At 44.4% G+C, this 26,335-nt stretch overlaps 1 protein-coding gene across 3 annotated transcripts; it reads right to left on the reverse strand.

Moving 5' to 3' along the window:
* Positions 1–312: 312 nt before the first annotated feature.
* Positions 313–26,307, reverse strand: LOC148050598 (uncharacterized). 3 transcript variants are annotated; one of them, XM_087741401.1, is made up of 11 exons: positions 26,194–26,307; positions 25,151–25,288; positions 24,651–24,757; positions 22,984–23,032; positions 20,743–20,865; positions 19,114–19,191; positions 11,546–11,797; positions 10,266–10,374; positions 9,353–9,396; positions 7,327–7,400; positions 5,754–7,198 (listed from the first exon to the last, which is right to left on the reverse strand). In XM_087741401.1, exons 5-11 carry the CDS (start codon positions 20,764–20,766, stop codon positions 7,144–7,146), a joined length of 636 nt encoding a protein of 211 aa, XP_087597527.1. In that variant the 5' UTR covers positions 20,767–20,865; positions 22,984–23,032; positions 24,651–24,757; positions 25,151–25,288; positions 26,194–26,307; the 3' UTR covers positions 5,754–7,143. The 3 variants fall into 3 exon arrangements, 2 of the variants coding, with proteins under 2 accessions (XP_087597528.1, XP_087597527.1); XM_087741402.1 differs by lacking the exons at positions 5,754–7,198; positions 7,327–7,400 and adding an exon at positions 313–702 and having other exon boundaries at positions 26,194–26,304; XR_015700929.1 differs by lacking the exons at positions 5,754–7,198; positions 7,327–7,400; positions 9,353–9,396; positions 10,266–10,374 and adding exons at positions 11,258–11,390; positions 17,700–17,969; positions 18,803–18,887 and having other exon boundaries at positions 26,194–26,302.
* Between the last annotated feature and the right edge of the window lie 28 nt (positions 26,308–26,335).

The following is a 26,335-nucleotide window of genomic DNA, read 5'->3' on the forward strand; positions in this document are numbered from 1 at the left end:
CTGGAGAAGGCTGGCCTTTGTTAGACCAAGACCTTGCCAGAGCCAGTACTGCTCTCCATCGTTTCAGCACTGATTTCCCCTCCAAAGTCTAAGGGCTTATTTCTGCTGTCTGTATATGGCATATGATTGTGGTTTGGGTTTTGGGGGTTTTTTTGCAAGCGTCTGTTGCTCTGAAAAATCATTCTTACATAAAAGCATAATTGTGCTTCCCCAGAAAATTTAATGTTAATTTGAAAAATTACAAGATTACATTAAATTATTTAAAATAAAATACTGTATATTGCTCAATTACTCAAAGCATTTTATTAAAAGTGATGTTCCAAGTACATCTATTAAAGATCCATTTCAACAAGTTTTCTTCAAGAAGGAGGAAGAATATATGACATAGTTATTAAGCAGGCAAAGAGTCTTTACTCTTTTTATGAACGTGCAACTCTTTCAGATAACCAGTTCCAGTGCTGTAAAATTTTAGTGGTAATTTCAAGTGTGTAGCCTAGAGAAAATACAGACAAGACAAAAAAAGACATCTCAGAGAGACAAGATTTAAATTCAAATTTAAATTTTGAGATTTAAAGATTTTATCTTTGAGTAAGAGATATGACACAGTATAATACAAAAAGAAGACCCCGATCAGCTGGAATAGAGGCATCAGTCTCATCATGTTCTTCAGGTCAGAGTCCAGCAGTCACCGAGCTGTTCCACCTGCAGAAGCAAGAATAACTTTACTGCCCAAGAACCAGAGTATCTGCAAGAACGCTTTATCCAAAACACTTCTAAACAACGACCTGTGAGACAACTGGGCTTGAGAATAAGCTTTCAGAAACAGGCGTTTCATAAAAGGTTTCAGACTCAAGCATAGACCATTTTGACGTGCTGTTTGAGAGTTTAGTACTAGAGCCCGTGTCACAGAGATAAAGGAACTGATCCCGTGTCCCCAGTAAAATGAAAGTCCCACTGAATTTGATGTCAGTCAGTCTTGCATAAGGGAAGACTCCAGGATGTGGCCTGCTGGTTCTTCATACTCTGTATTACTCTGTGTCAGCCATCTCAACCTGGTCATGCAGAAAGGGTCCTGAGGCTGAGGGGACAGTCCAAATGCTTTTTTTCCAAGAGAAGCCATGTGAAGAACTGGCCATATGCTACACATATCGACACGCTATTCAGGACACTGTCTAAGTGACTGTGGAAGGAAATGCTCGGGACTGCTTTCAGTTATACGCAGACAAATCACCGAACGGTAAGACCACTGCCCAGGGGCAGAATTTGGTCATTTTTTTTACTCACAACAGATGAATATCAACAAGAAGATTAAAATCAAGCATGGTTAAGAAAAAAACTGATGCAAACCCCTTAGTATGAATCTGCTGGCATTCGGGAAAGATGTGTTTAGTCACTGTGTTTGGCCTTTAAAATCTTAATGAAGTGCGCTAATGCAAAATCAGAATACGCACACGGATTCTGCAATTGTTAACTGCACTTAATTTACACAGACTGCTTCACGGGACTTTCACTGAGTTGAAGGACGAGAGCATCTGCCGTTTGGGTTGATGGCTGCGTGCAACTATAGTGCCTCAGAACTGGGACTCAAGCAAAGAAAAAATGTGCGGAAATGTGACCCTGGAATGAAAGGGGACACTGCAAATACGGCCTCTTACCCATCATCAAGTCTTAATCATAGGCTTTTCAGTTGTATTGCCACCAGAATGGACAGCTGTGGCTTTCACTGTATTTTGCCAGTTTTACTCGCTCTGTTGGTATGACAGAGCTGAAAAAGAGCGGAACTTCTCAGAAAGTTCAAGAGAGCTAGGTGCTCCAATTCCATTACGATGCATTGAAGTTTAATAGCACCTGCCCTCTTTGAAAGTCTAATCAGAAATGCCACACAAAATTCCCAATGCAGAATCTATCTTTCATGCTGACAAAGATGCACAAATGAGGGAGACACCCACCCTGTGAATTTTGTGGAAAAGCAGTTATTGGCAGACCTTTAAAACTGTTTTCACGCACAAACACAAAACTGCTAGAGAGAGAAACGGGTGGTTTCCATACGTCCTTTTTAGAGCGCCGAGTTTAGAGTTTAAGTGACTGGATAGCTAAAAAGACAAAAGAGACGGCAGCCACAATCACCTGCATTTCCAGAATGAGGAAATAGGATTGCTTAGACTGTTTTCACTACAGTTTCTCTTGCTGATGCTGTAGCTCACTTATAATCTTTCTGGATCTGGAATAAATTCAGGAGGTCAAAAGGCTAAGGCTCAGGCTGCTTACCTCTCTGATAACAACCACGTTACTCCTTTGAGTCGTCGTACAGGGACGACTCAAAGAAGGCCTCAGAGAGACAGGCCTTCTTTCAAGGACATCATCGGCTTCATTCTTAGAAGCTCCCTGGCAAAAACACCTCAAGTTAATTCATTGCTTGTCTTCAAGAGAACTGATAAAAGTATCTAGGCCAAAGTAAGCCTTTCAGTTGTTTCCAAAAGAGTTGAACCAGTCCAGGGCAACAGACACTGTCCTCTGTCCCTCGTAGACTTCTCGAGAGTTGGATGCTTCATTAGTAAACCTTCCTTTAGCAAGACAGGGCCACAAGAAATGCCTGAAGAAATTCACTGGACCTCTGTCGCCACCTAAAGGTGGCGACAAAAACAGTCTCTGACTATCTGATAGACCGGCTACACTGAGTATAACGGAATTCTTTGGGATTACAAACTTTTTATCGTCAGAGAAGTGTTTTACGTACTTAGGGAAGGAGCAATCAACATTCCAAAGGGCTGCTGAGAGTCAGAGGACAGAAGACAACCGAGGAACCCATTCCCATATGTTTCTCATATGCTGCAGGGCCAGTTCTCAATTTCAAAGTCATTCCTGCATAAACTCCACCTAAGTAGACATAACTACACAGACTATCAGTCTGCTTAGGTCGACTGCAGAAAATGGACTTCCTCATTAGAAACCATGAATGCTGGTGAGAAAAAACCCACTGATTTCATCAAGAATTTTGTACTTCAGTGTTTGAGGTCAAATACGGTAGGAAGACGGGACAGCAGCGCCTGCTATCACGCTCACGAACGGATAAACCATTGCTTCTGCTGGCTGTCTTTTATGTGTAGCACTTTCCAGCAGCAGGTTCATAGGTTTTATTTCTCTTCTGCCTCTGTTTCATACTTGAGAGTGAAAATAAACTCTTACATTCTTAAGAGGGTTGGCATACAACGTTGCTCGGGGAAAACCGAGGCCTTCCAGTTGAGAGTGGAAGCGAAGTATCTATGACAGTAAGCACTGTGTATTACAGAAAACGCTTTCATGATGCTGTGCCTGAAGTATCGGCTGGGCAGTTTTCCACCTCCTCTCCTTCTCAAAGTCTTGCTAAACAACTTCATGACTGGATATTGAATTTTCCCACTGCTGTATTGTAAGGATAAACAGATTAGCAAATGCTATTTCAGGTGCTGAAACAAACAGCGGGCAATCATGCTACAGAAAAAATCAGTGGAAATACCTGATAAAGACAGATAAACTTAGTGGGAAATATCATGCAAGGGCTTGGGGTTTGGTGGAGCAAATTGCCCCAGTTGAAGCACCTGACCCTATCCCTGTAAACACTTTTGACTTGTAACTAATTAGGGCGCCGTGAGCCACGAGCCTCTTTACAGCAACTGCTAGATGCGTTAACTAACGTAGTCTGTAGAACTAGAAAGCAATCCAAATTGTTAATTTGATTTCTGCATCTTGCACCAGGCTAGCAACACTGATTCATTCATCCTTGTTCATACGTTGCCTTTCTTTCCTCTAGGGTGGTTCCTTCATGCTGGTGCCAGGCTAACCGAGACTTGCGATGTTTGTGTAACTCCAAACCACAATCAGGTGCAACCAATTAGCTAAACAACGGGAAATTACCTCAGTGAAATAAAGGGCCTTATCCTGAAAGCCTGACGCATACAAGATCTTTTACCATCTGACTCCTACAAGGTTATTAATCATTACAGTCTTCTTGTGTAGGCTGTTTTACAGCCCAAAAAGTTAACGGAGTAAGAGCCTGAATTCTGTCACTTCTGCCATCTGTGGCGGGCAATTCCCACTCATAGCCTATATAGAAGAGGGAGGGAGGGAGCATCAACGATTGGGATTTATAGCCCTTCCCTTGACTGTGAAATAAATACTTCAGGCTTGGATTTGTCATTGAAACAAAAACCAGGGACAGAGCGCAATAGCCTTCTGTATGCCAATGTGGAACAGCAGGGTTGCAGTAGCCTTTTTGGAAGACAGAGGGAAGAGAGACACGCGGACTGCAGGGAAAGGCAACGTCCTGTCGGACCAACTATTGTGACTGTAGCCGGAAAAAGAGAACAAATACAGTGATTCCCCAGTTCGCTTGTCAATGACAGTGGGCTCCTATGGACACGGCTGTTTAGTCCTTTGTTTCTGAGGTCCCAAGTGCTAATTAAATGCATATGTTTTCTTCTGATGCTACAGACACCACTGCTGTGCTCATTCACAAGTGGAAATCCAGGACAGCCCTTCTAGCCTCTGTTCCATGGCACTCCGCAGCAACAGAGCATTCCTGGATTGGCCAACCTTGTCAGGCAGATAACTGGCCACCAACAACTAAACAGGCATCTGTATGGACCAAGGGCAGAACGGTAGCTAAATGGGCAAAAATCCTGACAGGCCGGAAAGGGCAGATAACCAGGAGACACTGTCAGGTCAGCACCGGTGGCCCTTGACCTGTAACGTTCATAGTCACAGAAGCAAGCCGCTGCTTGGCCTGGGCAGAGGTGAGGAGATTCCGCACCTGCTCGTAGATTTTCTCCCAGCTGAGATCCAAACTAGAATTTAACCTACCGAAAGAGAGCCAACAGTGACACCTCAGTTCCCCTCTGGAGCGACATCGTTTCATCCCTTTAGGTACGTTTTTTCTAATGCCTCATTCGTCACATCCTTTCAAACCGTCGTATAAAATCACGATGACCCCTTCGTCCCCTCGTATCAAATCCTTGAATAGGGACGCCCACAAATAATTCTTCTTTTGTCCCTTTTCCCCTTCGGGCTACTTATTTCTTCCTGCCATTTGCTTCAGGTTTCATACTCCCCGTGGAGCTCTTGCGCCCTCTCCTTCATCCCCAGCTCCCGTTCCGTTGCTGCCCTCCAGACTTGTTCTGTCTTCCACTGCATTCAGTGAGCTCTTCCCTGTATAGCTGTGCTTTCCCACCTCATCCTTTCCTCCAGTCCTCTCTGATTGTCCGCATATTCCGTGAAGTCTCTTCCCCCACACCTCTGCCTTTGTTTCCTCTCTTTCTCCTTCAACACTCTTTTCTCCTCCCCTCCTCTCTTCTCCTGCTGGCTGCCCCTGCCCCAGGCAAAGGTTCCATGGGGCAAACGCAGCGCCTCCACCCCACCAGCCCTGCCCTCCTGAGCAAACTGCAGGGCCTGCAGCTTTGAAAGGACACAAGACAGACAAGTCTGCCAGGTATCATCATCTCAAAGCAAAGTCAATGTTACTGCCATCATCTCCATGCAGCGTGGGCACACATGCCGTGTAAGACTTTCACTGCCATGGGAACCAGTACCAAGGTAAAAACGGGAAAGAAATGAAGACACAGGGTAAGACTGAATTGCAGCACCTTCCCGCTGGGAGGTTAAGATTCCGGGGACTAAATACAGGCAGCCTTTCTAGCTTTTTAGATATGAAAGCGCACCCAAACTCCCATGCAAACCAGGGAGATATGAGGGAAGACCGACAGGAGGCTCACGTTCTTCTGAGGCGGCGGCAGCAGCCCACACGGGATAACGCAGGGCATCCCAAACGGTATCAAGCTCCTGTGCTTAGCACCTGAATCCCTCAACGCATTTCGTGCCTGTTCTGCCATTCCCTTAGTAATACGGCTGGGGTGAAGATAAAGCGTTTCCCTCTGGTTCAGTGATTTATTTTTAAGGTGGACATAATGCCTCTCTTAACCAGCTCACAGAAATACCATGTGGTTTAATCAAAGCATCAGAAAGCCCAAGCAAAAAGTAAGCATCAAGACCTAAGGAAAAAACAGGGGGGTTGGACCAGGTGACCTCCAGAGGCCCCTTCCAACCTCAACCGTTCCATGATTCCGTGGTTCAAAATCCAGCTGTGAAATGGCTGAGTAATTCATTTCCTCAAAGACACGAGAAAGCGGGTTCCCAGATAAAATCCACCCAGGCAAAATACTCACATGTGGCAGGAGTGCTCATATTGTTCAATAAAAGGCATCACATTTACAAAAGAAGGCCTCTTCACTTAACCATACCAAACCAAACCAAACCAAACCAAACCAAACCGAAGCACCAAATTCTTACTACACCTCTGCGTTTGCTCTTGCAAGTTACGGATTAATGGAACACTGTTCTCAATGTCTGTAAAATTGGTATGAAAAGGCTGAACAGTAACATTGCGTTCTTGGGGCTCCTCCACGCATGAGAGAAATTTCCCTAAGTCGCAAAAGGCAGCCCAGCCCAGTGGAGTCAAGCCATCGTTTTCCCAAATTCCTGATCAGCCCTCATGTCCAACAGAGTCTACATAGGACGTGGAAATCAGGTCCCAGCCAGGTACAGCACGGTCAGCAAGAAATCTGTCCTGACCAAGGGACTCTTCCAGCAAAGCACCTCTTGTGATTAGTCCCATGAGTCGTCTTGTTATTTCACCATAGCGAAGTTGAGATTACCCGGGTTTCAGTGCTGGACTGAGGTCTCGAAGAGTAGTGATAAAAAAATAGCCTTACTTGATAGAAAAAATACTCTGTCCTGATATGCCTATGTGCGTGTTTGTACCCAGATGCACGAGGGGTGCAGAAGGCAATACGCATCCCCAGTATGCTTAGTGCATAAAGGGAAACAAAACGGTCCCTTAAAGACAGTACACACGCAGGGCAAAACTTTGTTCCTCAGAGCCTAGCACAATCGGGTCCTGCTTCAGAATAATGAAGGCACAGTAAAACTCTCCCTTGTGCAAATCCCAGCAGCAAGGCAAGGCAAGGGATTTAGAGGGGTGCAGCTCCTGCAGCACTTTTTCCAACTGTATTCTCCAGGGTCAGCTTACATTTGGGCCTTGGTTATGTGGCCTGCCTGGAGGTTGAAGTGTCCGCGCAGTTGCCGTTTTCTTCTCTTGGGGAGCGAGTGATTTTAGATCAGACCCACTGCACCCGAGTCACGATGAGGGTAGATGGCAGGTGCTGAACTGGAAGGGACAGAATACGGTTGCAGAAGTCGGCAATGTTACTATATCTGTCTGCCTATTAAGCAAGGCCTGCCACAGTGAAAAGCTCTCTCTCGTTCAGTAACATTGGTAGCGGATGGATACCTAACCTGAACCGTTGCTCAGAGAAATTGGTGTAACTTCCATTCCACAGCATACCACGGCACACTGGTCTCCAAAGGTCCTGCAAGGAAAGAGCAAAACAGAGTTGCCCTACGTACGTGAGAAGGAAGCGACTCTGTGTAGAAGTGGAAGTCTACCTACTTTTCCTCCCCAAAGCTGACAGCCAATCATGTCTAGCATTTCGCTGCTCAGGGTGACTCCGTCTGGCTTGAGAGCTGGGCCTGAAGGGGGCACGGGATAGATGCTGCATGTTCTCCAACCCAAAGCTAGGGAACGCCCTCCAAACACCGACAACGGTTGCTCGCGCTCCCCGGAAACTAATCTTAACGCCGTACGCTCATCCCACAAAAAATTTCTGACCTAAACGAGCAGGCATGAACAGAGCGCGTGGGGTTCTTCCTACACAAATTGAAGGGGAGGGTCATCCACTTCAAACAGAAGGACAGAGGCGGCTGCGTGCTAGAGAGGAGGGCAACTGAATCTCAGTTCCTCTCCAGATAAGGACCATGATTGTGAAAACAACGGAAGGGAATACATCCATTGTGTTTGGCTACCTGAGGCATCATTCGAGAGAGAGCTTTTCACTGTGGCAGGCCTTGCTTAATAGGCAGACAGATATAGTAACATTGCCGACTTTTGCAACCGTGTTCTGTCCCTTCCAGTTCAGCACCTGCCATTTACCCCTCATCGTGACTCGGGTGAAGTGGGTAAGAACTGCTAGTGTATGATACACCCCAGTTGCCTATAGATGGTGATTTTATGAAAGACCAAATCACCATCTTTCCACCACCTATGGAACGAGCTGGGATGTTTAGCTCAGACTAGATGTCAAACCTTTTACTGGCTGTAATTACCTTAGGTGACTGCTACTTCACTGTTGCCCGTTCCATGTTCTTTCTGATGCTATGCAGATGCCAGTTCAATTATAAGGAACAGGCATTAAAAACAGATGAAATACCATTGTATGCGGCTCTGCCAGTCCCTTGCTACAAAGGCTGGAGTCTGACTGGACCTAGAGGGTAGCCAGTGCACGACAGGCAGAGAATGACCAAGGCTAATACACATGAAGAGCAAACATTCTTTTCCGCTACAAGTTTAGTATTTTGGTTGGGCAGTACTCGACAGAGATGCTCAGGACACGAACCCTTTCAGCACATGGCCGTACCTGCCGATGCAGAGCAATGGCTCTAGAGCCTTTTCTTGTCAATCCAAATTACTTTCTGCTACTGCTAATCTAAGCTAGGTTTGAATTCATGACTGAGAGCGAAGCACCCCTCTCTCTTATTGCCATCATGATGTGTTCCAGATACCGCTTTTCTGTGAAAGCCTTTTGCACATTTGACACAGCTACAACTTCTTGAGCACGGCTGCCGTGTAGTCCGGTGTAGCAATGCAGCGTGTGACAAAACGCTGACCTGGTCTCAAGTCAGTTTGGGTCTTTTAGTGTGCTAGCAGTGGCTTTCTTTAGCAACTGTACAAGGCAGCCTAGACCGAACGTTATATTTGCACAAGAAACTCCCTTTCAAGATCACGTTACAGTGGTTTTGCTGCTGCTAATAGTCAAGCAAGTTAGACTAGTGCTGACACGAGTATGTTTTTACTTACCACACCTCCAAATGAAATGCAGGCATTGGCAAAGAGCCGCTTGGTCTTCTCCTTTTTGGCCTAGTTGTAGGCCACTTAGAAGCTAGACTGTTCTACACAGGTTTTATTAAAACGTGGTCTGTAAAGTAGTAAAGTTGCGCAGGGAAACTTCAGTATAGTCTATCGCTATTTTTTTGCAAAATTAAGGATTTGGGGTGATTTTTTTTTTTTTTTAATACCTTTGCTTACTTCTGTGGGGCTTTCATCTTCCCTGTGCCAAACTATCACGTCCCTCACGTTGTCTCCATGACAGACAGCTACAATTACCCATTCCTGTCTTCTGAACCATCAGCCCTCCTCGTGGAACTGTTCCGTTAGAATACGTAGTTACAGAAGGGACACAATTTTCCACTTGTTTCTTTTAATTACCTGAACTGAGGTGTTTGACGCTTCACAGTTATCAAAAGATGACGCTAAAAGAAGAAAAAAAAGTGTTTCAGTGACTCTTATTGGCAATTGATCTTACATGGGTACTTTCAACGCATTAGCCCTAACGTAAAAAAGTTGTAACACAAAACGTTTCTTGCAGGAAATGCTCTTTGTAATCTCAATTACGTTATGTACTTGTGTTACAGTCTTTCCATCTGGAGAAACTACTACTGTGAAATTGCCTCCATTGCGTAACACCTCTTAAATTTCTGGGTCCTCCAAAGCAATACGCATGAAGGAGAAGGACCGGTTTGTACCAAGCTATTTCTCAGAACAGAACTGCACAGACCTTCCTGGACTCTACGACTTCTTTGTCACTTCCCAATACGCTGATCGGATTATGAACAGTTTGCATATGACAAGGAGCAGAACGGATGACACATGAAAATTGGTACAGCGTCATACTGACGCAGGGACTCGGCTGCCCGCCCCCCCCCGTAAGGATTTCTATTCACGTGAACGGACTTTGGATGAGGACCTTTCGAGGTCCTCACTGAAGCGACAAACAACTGGGAGTAACACATACAGCCTCAGTCAGTGAAGAAGAAAGACATCGGGATCCCCTTATCCTGAAATGATTTCAAGATCAGTTTTCTTCACAGGCGTATGCTGCTTAACATGGGGGAAGTCACTTGCTGGAACTCCCACCTCCGTGTGCACGTTCTGCCCCTTCTAGCCAGGTATTCCTACCTGTCCATCCCAAACAGTGGCTTCTGTTGTGAACAGTTCATCTGAACTGAAAAGCAGCACAAGCCTGCACATCGTTCTAAAAAAAGTTGTTTGAGATAGGTAGTAATATCAACAGCGGTATTAGCCCTGTTCTATTGTTACTAGCAGCAGATTAGAGAAGTACCTCGTTTCACATGGAATTTAAGAGAATCCCTTGCTGATCTCACGCTTTCCTTCACCTTATGGTAAGGCAACGGCGAGGTTACTTCTCTGAATGATTTAGAACTGTCCGCCTAAAAATGAAGAAGGAGTAGGAAGATGCACTTCTTAACGTACAAAAACTCGGTCTAATGTAAAGCATCTCTGCCCTTCACAGACAATAATAAACTCATTCCTCCTCCCTTTCTTCTTCCTTCTTTTTCCTCCTCAGAAGTGCAACGGTATTATGTGCACGGCATAACGCCAGCATTCTTTGTAAAATCACCTCCTCTAAAAACACGGTTTGCTCTGCTTTTTAGATTTAATTTCATAACTAGAGACTTCCCACACAACGTAAAGTTTCAGGACAAAATGTCCAGCAAGAAACATACACAAGTTCTAGGAATACAAAGTGGAAGCGAGAGCAACTTCTCTGCTCTCCGTTGCCTGCACCGGCCCTCAACTCTCTGCAGTGAAAATCATTCTAAAGCAAGATGTCTTCTTTTCAAAGGTAAGAAATGCTGCTATGGAAGAAGCAATCAGAGTTGTTACTGTGAGAGGCAGGTTCTTTCTGCCTCAGAGAAACACGTCCTCGGCTCCCAGTTCCTGTTGACTTGATCCCTGCTCCCAAGTAGGAAAAAGACTCGTCTTTCCCTCTTCCAAGCACTGATTACGTCAATAGACAGCCCCTTAGTGCTAGACCAGTAGTCCCGACGGCGGATCGCTACACTTTCTCTGCTTTCCACACTAAAATAGAAATCCCCTCAAAGGACTGGTAGTGTTCCCCAATGCCAGATACGGGCTGGAGGTTTAACATGTTTGGCAGTAAGATGGCAAAGACTCAGGCCGGCAAGATTAGGAGTCTGTTTCTGTTACTAAATATTGCGCGGATGTTTCAATGAGGTCACGGAACGCTGCATCACCAGTTAATTCAGAATGGGAACCGTCATTAACGTACGTTACGTAAGAAGCAGTGGAGAAGAAACCTGCCCTGGCCAGCTGGGAGGATAGGGAACCTCTAACCGTGAAGACTAGGTACACAGAGAGGGTACTGCGATGTGTGTAAGCAGTGACGGGCCACCAGGCAGGAAAACAAAGATGTTGCCTGAGCCTGCAAGAATGACAGTAGAAAAGAGAAGAGAAGGGCAGCTTGAAGGGATTCTGTCAGTGCATTACTAGGAAAATTAAGGCTAAGGTAAATATGACCCTGCAGCTTCATGGGCAGAGAACCACGACAAAGCACACAGAAAAGGCTGCGGTACTTACTGCAATCTCTGTCTCGGTTTTCACTGGGAAATCCCCTCGCAGGCCCCTGACCCTTTTAGCAGGGCCCAGGGGCGTGAAGCAGTACCCACAGTAGAGGAAGACACAGTTAGGCATCACTTGGGCACACTTGATGTAAAGAAGTACAGCGGGTCTGGTTGAAATGCATCCCGGGATACTCAGGGAGCCGGCTGATACCATTTGCGTGGTGGTTCCCATTTTCTTTGAAAGGTCCCGGCAACTTGGTGGAGAGTCCTGACAGGAGAAAGCAAATGTCACACCTGTCTTCAAGAAAGGCAAGAAGGAGGATAGAGAGAATTACAGAGCAGTCAAGGCAAGTCCCTGGCAAGTTTATGGACCAAATCCTCCTGGAAAACTTGTCCAGACAGACAAAGAACTAGAAGACATTTGGGAACCGTAAACATGGACCTACCGAGAACAAACTGTGCTCGATTAACCCAGTAAATTTTTATGATGGTATTTATCATAGAATCATAGAATCGTTAAGTTTGGAAAAGACCCTTAAGATCATCGAGTCCAACTGTAAACTTAGCGCTGCCAAGTCCACCACTAAAACATGTCCCTAAGCACCACGTCTACCCTTCTTTTAAATACCTCCAGGGATGGAGACTTAACCACTTCCCTGGGCAGCCTGTTCCAGTGCTTGACAACCCTTTCAGCGAAGAAATTTTTACTAATAGCCAAACTAACCTTCCCCTGGTGCAGCTTGAGGCCATTTCCTCACATTCTGTCCCTTGTTACTAGGGAGAAGAGACCGACCCCCACCTCACTACAAGCTCCTTGCAGGTACTTGTAGAGAACAATAAGGTCTCCCCTCAGCCTCCTCTTCTCCAGGCTAAACAATCCCAGCTTCCTCAGCCGCTCCTCCTGAGACTTGTGCTCTAGACCCTTCACCAGCTTCGTTGCCCTCCTCTGGACACGCTCCAGCACCTCAATGTCCTTCTTGTAGTGAGGGGCCCAAAACTGAACACTGTACTTGAGGTGCGGCCTCACCAGTGCCGAGTACAGGGGGACGATCACTTCCCTGGTCCTGCTGGCCACACTGTTTCTGATACAGGCCAGGATGCCATTGGCTCTCTTGGCCACCTGGGCACACTGCTGGCTCATGTTCAGGCAGCTGTCAGCCAACACTCCCTCGTCCTTTTCTGTCAGGCAGCTCTCCAGCCACTCTTCCCCAAGCCTGTAGCATTGCATGGGGTTATTGTGACCAAAGTGCAGGACCCAGCACTGAGCCTTGTTGAATCTCATACAGTTGGCCTCGGCCCATGGATCCAGCCTACCCAGATCCCTCTGCAGGGTCTTCCTACCCTCCAGCAGATCAACGTTTCCACCCAACTTGATGTTGTCTGCAAACTTACTGAGGGTGCACTTGATCCCCTCATCCAGATCATCTATAAAGATATTAAACAGGACCGGCCCCAGTACTGAGCCCTGGGGAACACCACTTGTGACCGACCGCCAACTGGATTTGACTCCATTCACCGCCACTCTCTGGGCTCGGCCCTCCAGCCAGTTTTTAACCTAGCGTAGAGTGCACTTATCCAAGCCATGAGAAGCCAGCTTCTCCAGGAGCATGCTTGGGAGATGGTGTCAAAGGTCCAGGTAGACAACATCCACAGCCTTCCCCTCATCCACTAAGTGGGTCACCTTGTCATAGAAGGAGACCAGGTTAGTGAAGCAGGACCTCTCTTTCATAAACCCATGCTGGCTGAGCCTGATCCCCGGATTGTCCTGCTTGTGCCACGTAATGGCACTCAAGGTGAACTGCTCCATGACCTTCCCTGGCACCGAGGTCAGGCTGACAGGCCTGTAGTTCCTCGCATCCTCCTTCCGACCCTTCTTCTACATGAGTGTCACATTTGCTTACTTCCAGTCACCTGGGACCTCCCCGGTTGACCAGGACTGCTGAAGAATGACGGAAAGTGGCTTGGCAAGCTCCTCTGCCAGCTCCCTCGGTATCCTCGGGTGGATAAAATTTGTCAATGGATGATGGGAAAGCTGTCAGTGGATGTCATTTAGCAAGCCTTTGACGCAGTGTGTAATATCCTTACAGCCAAATTGGTGAGATACAGGTAGTGGAAGCAGACTGTAAGGACTGTAAGGTGCATGGGAAGTTGGTTAGATCACCAGGATCAAAGAGTTGTTATCCACGGTTCAAAGTCCAACTAGTGGCCAGTCGCCTAGAGGCATATCTCAGGGATCAATATAAAGCAAATAATGTTCACCATCTTTGCAAATGACCTAGGCAATAGGGCAAAGTGCACCCCCAGGACGCTGACAGATACTACCAAGCTGGGAGGAGCGTTTGATATGCCAGAGGGCAGGGAGTCTTACACAGAGGTTACAGCTGTGAGGGATCTAACCGATGCAGAATTGTTAAGCAGAGCAAAAGAGCTACACGACAAACCCAGGTGGGGTCTGCACAGGAAGGTCACGTTGAGTGGCACCTCCTTGTCTGAGAATGGAACATGTGAACATACTCATCATCCTCCTGTCCCAGAGGAAAAAGCGTTGGGGGACTTTTAAGCCAAATGATGGTCTTCAATACTGCAAGGTCTGTTTCTTTCTTTTACACAATTAACATTATTATGGCGGTAAGGATGTTAGGAAGGTATTTGGGTTAAGAAACTTCTGTGAGCTTTGTCATGCATTGTATAATCATGGCCATAACTTTAAATACTATTGCTGGCTCTGCTTGTCTCATGACTGTGCAGTTCACTTGGGCACAGATAAGGTGCCCCAGCTGGAAGCTGCTGTGCCTGTCTGGGAAATGTTTGCTGAGACACAAGACCCTGGCTGGTGAAAAACAAATTGATTGTTTGGTTAAGATTTCTGTGGAAAGTGTAAAGCCTATGTAGAAAAACATCACAAATTTAAAGTCTGGAAGTGTGGACTGTGCTGTGAACAGATGTGTAACGTAAACCAGCATTGATGTTTGATGCCCGTGATCAAATATCTAGAGGCAGGGCAGGGCTATATTATCTATGATGTGGAACGCATGCAGGAAACCAGGACACATAACCCAAACTACATTTTCTTCCATGGAGTCAGCACCAGGTGCTCCCTGGGATGAAGAAGAAGGGGCAGAAAGGAAAACTGAATGAGAAAGAAGAGGGTTCCATGAGAGCTGGCTGATATTCAAGGATCACCTCCCCCAAGATCAAGAAATCTCCATACAAACATGTAGGAAACCAAAGGCAGCAGGAGACTGGCACGAGTGAGTAAGGAGCTCCTAAGTGAACTCAGACGTAAAAAAGAAGTGTATAAGGAGCGGAAGCCTGAACAGGTGACCCAGGAGGAATATAGTTACTGTCTGATCTTGCAGCAATAACATCAGGAAAGCTGAGGCCTCTGGCCTTTCCTGTCCTTGAGGAATTCCAAGCCCCAGAAACCAGACGGAAAGTCTGGAACAAGACCTACGTTCCATGGAAGGAAGATCAGATTAGAGAGAACTTACACAAACTGGACATATATAAGTTCATAGGGCATAAGAGGTTGTGCCCACAAGTGCTGAGGGAGCTGCATGATGTCATTGCAAGTTCACTCTTGATTATCTTTGAAAGGTTATGGCAACTGAGAGAGGTTCCCACAGACTGGAGGAAAGCAAATGTCACTCCTATTTTCAAGAAGGGCAAGAAGAAAGATTCAGGCAACTACAGGCTGGCCAGCTTCACCACAATCCGTGGGAAGATAATGGAGCCAAACATGTGAAGCACAAGACAGTAGTCAGGAACAGTCAGCATGGATTTACGAAGAGAAAGCCATGCTTAACCAACCCGATAACTGTCTACAATGAGGTGAGTGGCTTGCTGGATGACGGGACACCAGTGGATGTTGTTTACCTTGACTTTACTAGGGCTTTTGACACTGTCTCCCACAGCATACTTGCAGAAAAGCTGACAAAGTACAGGTTAGATAAGCGCACAGTGAGGTGGAGTAAAATAGCCTGAACAGCCAGGCCCAGAGGGCTATAATCACTGGCTTAGAGGCAAGTCATTAGTGGTGTATCCCAGGGGTCAGTACTGGGGCCAATACTGTTTAACATCTTCACCAATAACCGAGTGCACGCTCAGTGAGTACACAGACAGTACGAAACCGGGAGGAGTAGCTGATCCATAAGATGGTTGTACTGCCATTCAGAGGGAGTCAGACAGACAAAAGGATGTCCGAGAGAAATCTCATGAAGGTTAACAAGGATGAATGCAAAGTCCTGCATCTGGGGAGGAATAGCCCCAGGCACCAGTATATGCTGTGGACTGACTGGCTGGAGATCAGCTCTGCAGAGGAGGACCTCAGGGTCCTGGTGAACAACAAGTTGACCATGAGCTATCAATGTGACCTTGTGGCAAAGGCAGCCTCCCGGGCTGCATTAGGAAGGGCATTGCAAGCATGTGGAGGGAGGTGATCTTTCCTCTCTACTCAGCACTGGTAAAGCCATAGCTGGAGTACTGTGTACAGTTCTGGGTTCCCCAGTACAAGAAAGAGATGGACTTACTGGACCAAGTCCAGCAAAGGGCCACAAAGATGATTAGGGGACCAGAGTGTCTTTCATATGAGGAAAGGCTGAGAGAGCTGGGACAGTTCAGCCTGGAAAAGAGAAGGCTCAGGGGGGATCTTATTCATGTGTATAAATATCTGATGGGTGGGAATGATGAGTACAGAGCCAGGCTTTTCACAGTGGTGCCCAGAGGCAAGACAAGAGGCAATGAGCACAAATTAAAAAACATGAAATTCCATCTGAACACAAGAGAACACTGTTCTACTGTGAGGCTGGTCAAACATGTTGCCCAGGGAGGTTGAGAAATCTCCATCCACGGAGCTATTCAACACTCAAATGGACATGGTCCTGGGCAACATGTTCTAGCTGACCCTGCCTGAGCAAAGGGGTTAGATTAGATGGTTTCATGAGCTGTCTTCCAACCAAAATAATTCTGTGACTCTGAGACTGTATATTGTTGTCTATGACTATCTAATGCAAGGATGCTGAGAAGACTGAGCCAGGCTCTTTTCAGAGATACCTAGTGGAAGGACAAGAACAAATGGCGTAAGCTCCAGATACAAGGACAACTTTTTTTACCATGAGGGTGGTCAGCCCAGAGAGGCTATGAAACCTCTGTCCTTGGAAATATTCAAAACTTAGCTGCACAAGGCCTTAAGCAGCTTAATCCAACTGGACATGCTTTAAGTGGGGTTTGGACTAGGTGACCTCCAGAGGTCCATCTCAAGCTGAATGGTTTCATTATTCTCATGCAAAGCTGGATTTAAAGAATGTAACCTGTCATAGATTAACATATTTGTGGAAACACTTAAAATATACGACTGTTAAAATACAGGGCTGGCAACACATATGCACACTGGAATAGGACTGTGGAATACACGAGCAGGACCTAGGCAAACCTAAGTTACTCAAGACAGCTATCACTTTAGCCTGGAGGTACTGGATCACCAGAGAAACACTGTTTCCCTCTCTCTAAACCAGGCAAATAGTCAGAAGAACACTGTCCTAGTAATTGTTAGTGCTTTGAAGCATTCAGATGGAACACCCTACTAGCTAAACACAAAAGTTTATTGATGAAACCCCAGAAACACTTTCCACTAACTTCAGTGACTAACAAAAGACTTTGATGGATCTAAGTAGAACCATGAGGACTGACAATCACTGCCATATCATCAGGTTCCTCAGTTTACAGGCCTGTCAGTAAGTACAACCAGTCCCAGAGATTTCAGAAGGAAGCAGAAGGACTATCTCAAAAATAAGAATTTTTTTCTGCTCAGGGATTCCTTACCAAGTACAGAAATGAACAGATTGGTTTACGTCCAAAACAATAGGGGAGAGTTAAAACGTACTATATTTTTATAGTATCTAAACATGTCTTTGAATTCTTTGTTTGTAATATCTTTTCCTTTCCTTAATGTTGTTAATTGACTGACCTGATTTCCAACACCTGTCAGTGAGTTTGACAGGCCAGTTACCTATTGAACAAAAAACCATTTCTGTTTATATTTTCAAATTTCTTGCTAAATTTCTTAAATCTTCTGCTGATCTAGCAGTTCAAGACAGGATAGACAAAAATGTTGAAATTAATACTAACAAAAATTCACCTTCTTAATACCGTACAGCAATTTTAAGACTTACATGTCTGACTACAAATGGTGGCCTGTTCTCATTTTCTGATGTGCACTCAGCAGACACCAGGCTCAGTCTTGATGACTGCTGCTGATATTCTCTGAAGAGTTCACAGAAGTGGTCTCTAGTGTTTAGAGAAGGAGCTTGTGATTTTAAGGACCTTGTAAGCCTTCTGTAGCTTTTATCCCTTTTCGCTGATGTCTTGCACTGTGTTAGTGATCGGTGCCTTCATTTTGGTGAAGCAGATGCAGATCTTTGATTCCTTGTTCTGTTTTGGCCCTGGCAGAGAAATTCACTGTTGTACAACTACCTAAGTAAAAACAGGTACAAGCCATTTGCCACTCCCTGCAAAGACGACTAAGCTCTAAGCAGAAATTATTCCAGTAGGAACTGACCACGTGACAGCAGAATTTGGATGTACAAAATGGAAGAATCTGTGATTCTGTGTTGGAGTGTGGCAAAGTCAAAACCAGAAAGAAGTCAACATGGGCTCATGTATGCCTTCTCCTTCCACATTATCTCAGTTGTATAACCTCTCATCTAGGGTTCAATCCTGAACGATTGTTCCCTGGCTGTCACAGAGCTCAGAGAAGGATGAAGTACTTCAGAAAAGCACTTGTGAGCTTAGAAAATTCAGAACTTTGGTTAAAATCTTGAAATCCTGACTTCTGTGGGAGCTTATTCAAGTAAACCTTGAAAGTATCTCTGGTCAAGAGACAATTTCTGGGTGCCAGATTCAGCAGCACTGAAAAGGGGGCCAAACTCAGCAGCAGTGCAACAGTACTTTATCTGCTGTGAACATTTTGTTCCAGCAGGGAGGGCAGAATTTTGCCTCCACAGGCTATTATCTAATAGATAACCTATTAGATATATAGCCACTAAACAAAGCACAGAAGGCAGTGGTAGCACTTTCTCAGAGAAGGACTAACTAACTGGTTGCAATTCAGTCTGGATCAGAGGATACAATGATAAACAGGGGAAATAGGAATTCACTAAGCAAAAGCATGCAAAAATAAACATTGTTAAAAGCTAGACATAAACCACTGTCAGCAAAAGACAGGAGGCAGTGAAATGCCATCAAATCAAGAGACCATTATCTGCTCAAATCTTACCTTCAATAGAAAGCAATGCAAGGATTATTTGGTTTTGTGGGCTTTCCCTGGAACAAATTGCTTCATAATCAGGACATGAGAGCATCTGGGATAGCAGATAACAAAGTGAGAAATGGATGGCTTTGGTTCAGTCAGTCAGATTTGCTGTTGTTACAACAAAATCTAGGCCACCTAACATGGCCTTAAATTGTACCTACTGTTGCTGCCTAAGGTATCTAGATACAAAGGCAACAGTAAAGCTAGACTCAAATAGACTCAGTCAAAGGTTCTAAAACTGCAACCAGCTCTGCATATTTACCATAAATACTTACATAATTCTTTCTTCTGTACTGAAGTGGAAGCTCTGTAATGGTTGTTCTTGTGGAGAACTCTATTTTTGGTGCTATTCCCTTAAAAATAACAGTTAAGGGGAAAGGATTAAAAACATAATCACTGCATATACATTCCCCTTATAATCAGAACACTTCAAGTCCTTCATTGCAACTGCAGAATCAAAAGTGACTAAAAGAGGCACTGCAGGTAAAGAAAGACTTGTGGCAAACTCACCAGCAAAGACCAGTTGTAAAGCAATTTTGCTATGAAAAGCAGTAATTTGATTTTAGTCTGCTCTCTTAATAGGTATAAACCATGCAAGAATGGAAACGTGATGCACAATGCCAACAAGATCAAAACACATGCTTGAGGCACTAGCACTGCCCCAGAGCATTTCCTCATAAAGCCAATATTGTGAAGAAAGGTGAGAAGAATCGTTTGAACTACAGAGAAGATATACAGCTCTTTATGGTTCGATTAGCAGCTCCATTTGCACACTGGTCTTCCTGGTGGATCAGGGTGGCCCAAAGGACACTTTCCAAAATGGTGTGAATTTGAGGGCAGCATCTGACTGGCCTGGATCCAGACAAGGAAATGAGCTGATGCTGCAATTTCTCTGGCTGGATCTGAGCTAGTCTGAGGGCACCTCCAAATCACCTATTCCTTTACCAATATGTCATCACCTTCTTTGCCTTCAGCTGGTTCGTGAGGTCCAAGTTAAAGAATCATACAATGTAACATTTGGTTAACCAGAGCATATATTTCTAAATTTCTGTTCTAAATGTACAGAAAGTATTCTTGTATTAAGCAGAACTTTCTAACAGTTAGGTTTTTTTAAGCCTAGTATTTTCTATACCTGCAATTTATACACAAAAACCCAGCTTTCCATGTAAAATAATGGCATTCCTAGTTTGTGGGGTAATTACAAGAACTTTCTGAATAAATCAATGCAAAATTGAGTCTGCAGGAAGGATGCTCCTCTCTGTTCAAAGCTATTCTAAGCTGCAATAGACTCAGATTAATAAAATTCAAGTCAGTTTTATTGCTTCTTTTGAATAATCCAATCCACAATGCAGTGAGAGGGATGAAAATGTAATCATTTTAGGCAGCTATTGCTACTTCAGGGAACAATGAACCCTAGCAAGAACGGGCACTGGAAAGCTTTACAAAGATATGAAAACGAAAGACCCCTAAGAGATGAGTGAGAGCAGGCAGAGTGAAAAAACAAGGCCTGTACATGAGAGAAAGAAAAGAGAGAGAAACCTGGCGTCCTGAAAGGCAACTGGTACAAAGAAATGTGAAAATCTTTTAATCGCTTGTCCCTTTCACATAAACTGTGGATGGAGGTACATAACTGAACACAAAATTTTGCTATTAGGGCTTCTAACCTGCCTATGTGGAGAGATTATTCTTCCTGTCTGTGACTAAAAGATTTAATTGTTAGGCTAGCACATACCCAGTATGTTCTCTGAGGCAATTCCGTATTCAAAAGAGTACATGAGCATCCCCCTCTGCTCAAGAGGACCACAGAGATAGTCAAACTCCAGTCCTCACAAAGTTGCTACTAAGTGGCTGAATTCCTTCCTTCTTCAGACACGTATGGTAAGTACCAGTTTCAGGCAACTTACTGGGAAATGAGGAGAAGTTCTCATCAGTAATTCTCTGTCCACACCAGGATTATGCAGGAGTCAGCTTGCGCTCTGGGAACAGAAAGTCTCACGTATTGTCTTCATAAAATGCAAGATCATCCCCTACAGAAAAACGGAAAAACACACACAGAAAAATAGCTGTCAAGGTTTTACATGGAATTTTCATTAACAGCTGTGCAATGAAAACTCAGTAAATCATTAATATCCTGGACAGAATGCTGCCCTTCTCATGCATAAAGACGCTGTCAGTAATAGGTGGTGGCTGGGACATTAATGGGCCTGCGAAGGGTGGTACAGGAACAATACACTCTGCATGATTTAGAATTATTTGATGCTGGAAATGTTTAAGACAGCAGGTCCTTTTTAATATGCTGTCCTCCTCTGTGTAAGGGACTTTTCAGTTCACATTCTTAAGGGCCACAGCAAACAAAACCACAGAAAAACAGCAAGGCCAAACCATTTGGTTCTGTATTTGTATACAAGAAAGAACGCAGCAACATCAGATTTTTTTTTGCCTGCTTGACTGAGAGAATAACTGCTTCTCCAGTAAACGGCTTATTCACTTTACCTCCAGTGCTCTGACTATGCTGTAGCTGATTACTTTGTCTTCCGAACATGAAATGAAGAGGGCAAAAAGGAGGGAAACCATTATGTTTTTATTAGTTTTGAAAGATTTGGCTTAGCAGAGCAGCACTGAAGTTTGATGCTGTCATTAACTTTCCAACTGTCACAAGTGCCCCGAAATATTTTGGGGATGGAGATGAACACAAGGCTTGAAGGCAGACTACCTAGTTACAGTGTAGAGAATGTCCAAAGCTGTCACAGAGATTGTATACAGATGATGTATAATGCTTGTTTTACAAAGTATGTATAATGCACATGTTTATACACAGCGTGCTAAATCTTGGTCCAGCTGATTTCTCAGTGCTTTCAGTATGACCAGGAGTCACCTCACTGGGCAAACAACTAAGTATTCTAATCAGCTGCCTGCAAGAATAAAATAAAAAAGGTTGATATGAGATTACAACATTCCAATGTTTGTTCAGTAAATGTGTCATCATAAATGGTGTTGAAAGACAGTCACCATGACTTTTGAAATGTATTCCCTCCAGAGAGCCAGCATGCAGTAAACAAACATCATGTAATTTGGCCATCCAACCAACACAGCATGAGATCTATGTCCCACTAACTGAGGGTGTAAGTATCTGCATATTACCAGCAAAAAGGTGCAGATCCCTCAGGGACAAGGCACAACAGTCAGCAAGTGAAAACTTTGGGTTTAATGAAAGCGTGGTGTTACCACGGTGGGAGCCCCGGTTCACTGACGCTAATCAAAGTGGGACCTGATGCAGTGGAATCCTGCTTCGGAGTGAAGCTCAAAGGAAAGCACCGCAGGGGTGGATAATAAACTTGCACTGATTAACATATCATACATATGCAATGTCCTGTTTTGCTCACTTGCAAACTCACTGATGTAATGCAGGTGCTGTTGTCCAAATTCCGAGATCTGCAGCTGGCCATCACACTGGTGCCTGTACAAAGGTGTGTGCAGATGATGGGGGAAGCTAACTATCCTGGGTTACCATCACGAGATAAAATGTGCTTGGGACTCTGCATATTCAGGTGGGAAGAAGTGAACTACCCCAGGTTACCGTAACAAGTTAAGATGTGCTTGGGACTCTACAGACTCAGATGGGAAGAAGCAAACTATCCTAGGTTACCATGACAATAAGGTAAGATGTGCTTGGGACTCTACATACCCAGATGGGGGAGACGGACTATCCTGGGTTACCATAACAAAGTCTTCTCATGCCCTATACCAGACTTGTCCCTAGTCCTTCGGAACACCATTAACTGTGTTCTGAGTGAATGGAGAAGGTCAGCACTGCTCTGTATAGGTAGCACAGCCAGAGACAGAAGATACTTTCATAAGGTCCCATGACAGGAGGCAAGCTATAAGGTACACTGTCAAGCACCTGGCTTAGAAACTACAGCAAGGGTTTTGACTTCCTGAAATGAGACACTAAGCTGCCCACAGTGAATGTTATGCTATAAAAGCTGCTGCTGTGTATCATACTGTGTGGGTATCATATTGTGTACCAGATCATGTACTTTAGAGAGACAGTGAGACAAGCAGACAGACAGACTATGTGAATACATGGACCTACTGCATCATTTTTAGTTACTCAACTATTCAAGCATTTTAAAAATCTTACTTACTTTCAAGCATTTCAGTTACTGCAGCAGGGTCTATGGCACTTTCAAACACCTTCAGGAAAACAGTAAGAAGTAAACAAATTCATTATAACACCAACTAATTTAACAATCTAGCATTCACAGGAACAATTTAATACCTATTCAGAATAATTCCCCTGTTCTTTGTCAAGCTGCCATTAAGCAAAATCAAACTTAACTAATACTATATATCTACGTTTGTGTGCTTTAAGATGTCATTTACATCTTTAAAGTTATGCAATATTCTGGAAAAAATGCTTTAAAGCTGCAATTGGGTATTCATCCATGTCTGCATCAACTTCAAAACAATCTGTACCTTGTAGGAAAAATTATCATGTTTACAGTACCCTAAGTGCAATTCTATGACCTGCACACCAGCAGAACCACAAGTACAATGAGGAAATTTATGTTTGGAAAACACTTGAATTCCTGGCCAATCCTATAGGATACATCCCAAAAGAAAAAATTAAAAGCCCTAACTGCAAGCACCTTAAAGCACAGGTAATCTTCCACAGGGATTATAGACAAATGAGAAGGTGTGAGGAGGTTTTCCTGTAAGTTTCTACGTATCGTGTAAAGATTGTCCGAAAATCTTATAAAAATAAAATGAATTAAGATATCATCTATGAAATGTCTTTCAAGAAACAAATTCAAATATATTTGCCTGTATTTAGCTCTTGTCTATTTTACTACACTGAATTATGTCTTCTCATGCCTTGGAGTGAAATTCTGACCCCTTTGAAGTAAATGGGAACTTTACCACTGATTTTATTTGGGCATTCATGCTGGATATTCTACCTATGCAAAGAAGCTGCCCTCAGCTGCATTCCACTTATTTTATCAGTATTTGCTGGTTTTTGTTTCTTTTGGATGTGCCAACATTCTTCTTCAAATGATATCAGTGTTTTCAGACAATATTTTAGCAATAGTCTTTTTTGAGAAGGCTGTGCAAAGTCATGTTTTCCCTAAGAAAACGTGTTGCTTCGTGCTAGTTAACATCTACTAATGAAGGTCACAGGCACAAAAACACATTACTGTGAGGTAAGACAAAAGATGAACTTATCTAACAATATCTACTTATGATAATTAATTTGATGATCCCTCTTATGACTAGGTAAATGTACGAGAAGTTACTCTTCTGTACAAGTGGGTTATACTACCCACTTCTGGTCAGAACATGGCTATGGGCTTTTATTGGAAAGAGACTGCAGAGTCGTGTGTTCAGGGCTGTGTTCGCCTTGAGGCAGGGTGAAGGCCTTAACGAAAATTATACTTGATAGCCTTCAGATGTATGAACTATGTAGCTTTTCACTTGTGTCAATAATAACCACAGGGGGAAAGGGAAAGCAATCATGTCCCTCAAGGAAAGGCCTCTTGTGGGCCAGATGCAAAGAATTGTAGAGAAACAGGCAGGTAAAGAGAGTGGCTTGGAAAAAAAACAGAGGAGAGTCTGAAAGAAATAGATAAGAATGATACTGTTCCTCTAAACTTCATCTATTCCTGTTTTGCAATGGCTTCAGCATGGTTTCACTTGTCAATAGACACCGCCATTCTGTCTTACACCATTCTTTTAAAAACAATTTGCAAACACAAAATACCATTCACCAGAACCATAACAAATGAGCACACAGCAGAGTACAGGAAAAACTCACTGAAGACTCCTGTTCTCACTAGTTCCAGGTGTTAGTGTGGCATGTAAAATGGCAGCAAAACCATTTGTCTATCCTTTATTTGGATCTTCATTTATATCACATGACTGCTGTAATGACAAAAATCTTAAATAGATGATAGCCATATTAGAACTGAGGTCTCACATTGCTTCCAGACCAATCATATCTGAAACAGAATAAATTCAATTACCCTCATGTACACTGTTGCCATTACTGAGAATAGGTAAGAACTGTCCATGTGAGAGATGACCTCTCATAACCACTGCTCTCAAAGCTCCAGACCATAAAATCTTACAGAAATGTTAAAATCTATTCCATTCCAGGAATGGTCCTCATACTACATCTTATTATGTTGAAACACATGTGAAACAAGACTAACCTTTCAGTCGTAAAGAAAAATAAGATTATGCATGAATTACAGCTTGTGCAAGGCTTGAGACATTAGACCTTCTAGCCCAAGGCATCTAACAAGTGAAAGTCACCTTTTCAAAGCATATCTTCTCATGAAACAAGAGAGGAAAAACAGAAGGAAGGCACTCTGCCTCTTAGTGTTGACCCAAGATGCACACACTGAGAAAAATGTCATATTCCTCAGGCAGAAACACACCAGGACATGTAACCTGAGGGAAGAAAAAAATACATTCACATGAGACTCCTAAATCCAGTCTTACACGCGCGCATCAGCCCAAGTCTGCAGGACTCTGTCTCAGAAGGGACTCAGTAGGCCCTTGGCTTTATTACTGATAATCTCCAAAGGGTGCCGGATTAAGAGCTATCATTGGGAGTTCTCTCATTTTGTATTTTGGCCTTTTCTGTTTTATCAGATCATGTAACAGGGACTGATCTCATAGACCTTGGCATTACACACAACAGAAACATCTGATACCGAAAAGACAATGAGTGAAACCCACATTTTTTTTTCTTACATCTGATAAGAAGACCTGTTATTAGCAACATATTAGAATTATCCATTTGCGCAACAGCAGTAATCCCCTTCATTAAATAACCATCACACAGAAGAAAAACCCCACGTTTAAACTACCCTTTTCCTTGCACACTCTTTCTAGCAGACTTCATGCCTACAACCCCAAAGAATCAGTCAGTGCCTCCTGTTTGGAGGAAGAGCTAAATAACCCACGGATGAGAAACTGCAGCTGCAACGAGGGCACGTTTTAATCTTCACAGGGGTGTGCCCGGTGCGAAGGTACGACCCCGTTTTACGTTAACTTCCATTCCCAGATGAGAACCGAGCTGTCAAAACCAAACGGCTCCCCAGGAGCTCTGAGAACCAGAGGTGCGTTCACGGATGTACATACACAAATATAAGTATATCCATATGCACACATACACACATATACAGTGTATATACACGGGCGCACGTCCGTTCATCTCGGTGTGGTGCGGCACCTCAGGGTCCCCGAATAACCACGGGGACAAGCTTCTGCCTCCCCGCGTCCCCCGCCGCTCTCCCGCACCGGCTGTCCCTCCCTGCCACCCCGCCGCCCCGCTCCGCCCGCAGGCTCACCGCGTGGACCCGCACCGAGACGAGCCCCTCAGCGGCACCCGGCCGCCGGGGCCGGGGGCGGGCAGCGGCGGGGCTGGGCGGGACGACGGCCCGGCCCTGCCCGGCCCGCGTTGCCACGGCGACGGCGGCGCCCCCAACGGCC

Source organism: Nipponia nippon, unplaced genomic scaffold (assembly GCF_047370975.1).
Source record: "Nipponia nippon isolate SJK-2023a ecotype South Korea unplaced genomic scaffold, ASM4737097v1 scaffold_8, whole genome shotgun sequence".
Taxonomy (NCBI): domain Eukaryota; kingdom Metazoa; phylum Chordata; class Aves; order Pelecaniformes; family Threskiornithidae; genus Nipponia; species Nipponia nippon.

Excerpts from the sequence above, each read along its gene's own strand:
- LOC148050598 (XM_087741401.1), bottom strand. The coding sequence starts at position 20,766 with ATGAGAACTTCTCCTCATTTCCCA. Across the intron at positions 11,798-19,113 it reads AGTACAGAAGAAAGAATTAT|GACTCTCCACCAAGTTGCCG; the intron begins GTAAGTATTTAT and ends TTCTCCTGTCAG. Across the intron at positions 7,199-7,326 it reads TTCTCTGAGCAACGGTTCAG|TTCAGCACCTGCCATCTACC; the intron begins GTTAGGTATCCA and ends TGTCCCTTCCAG.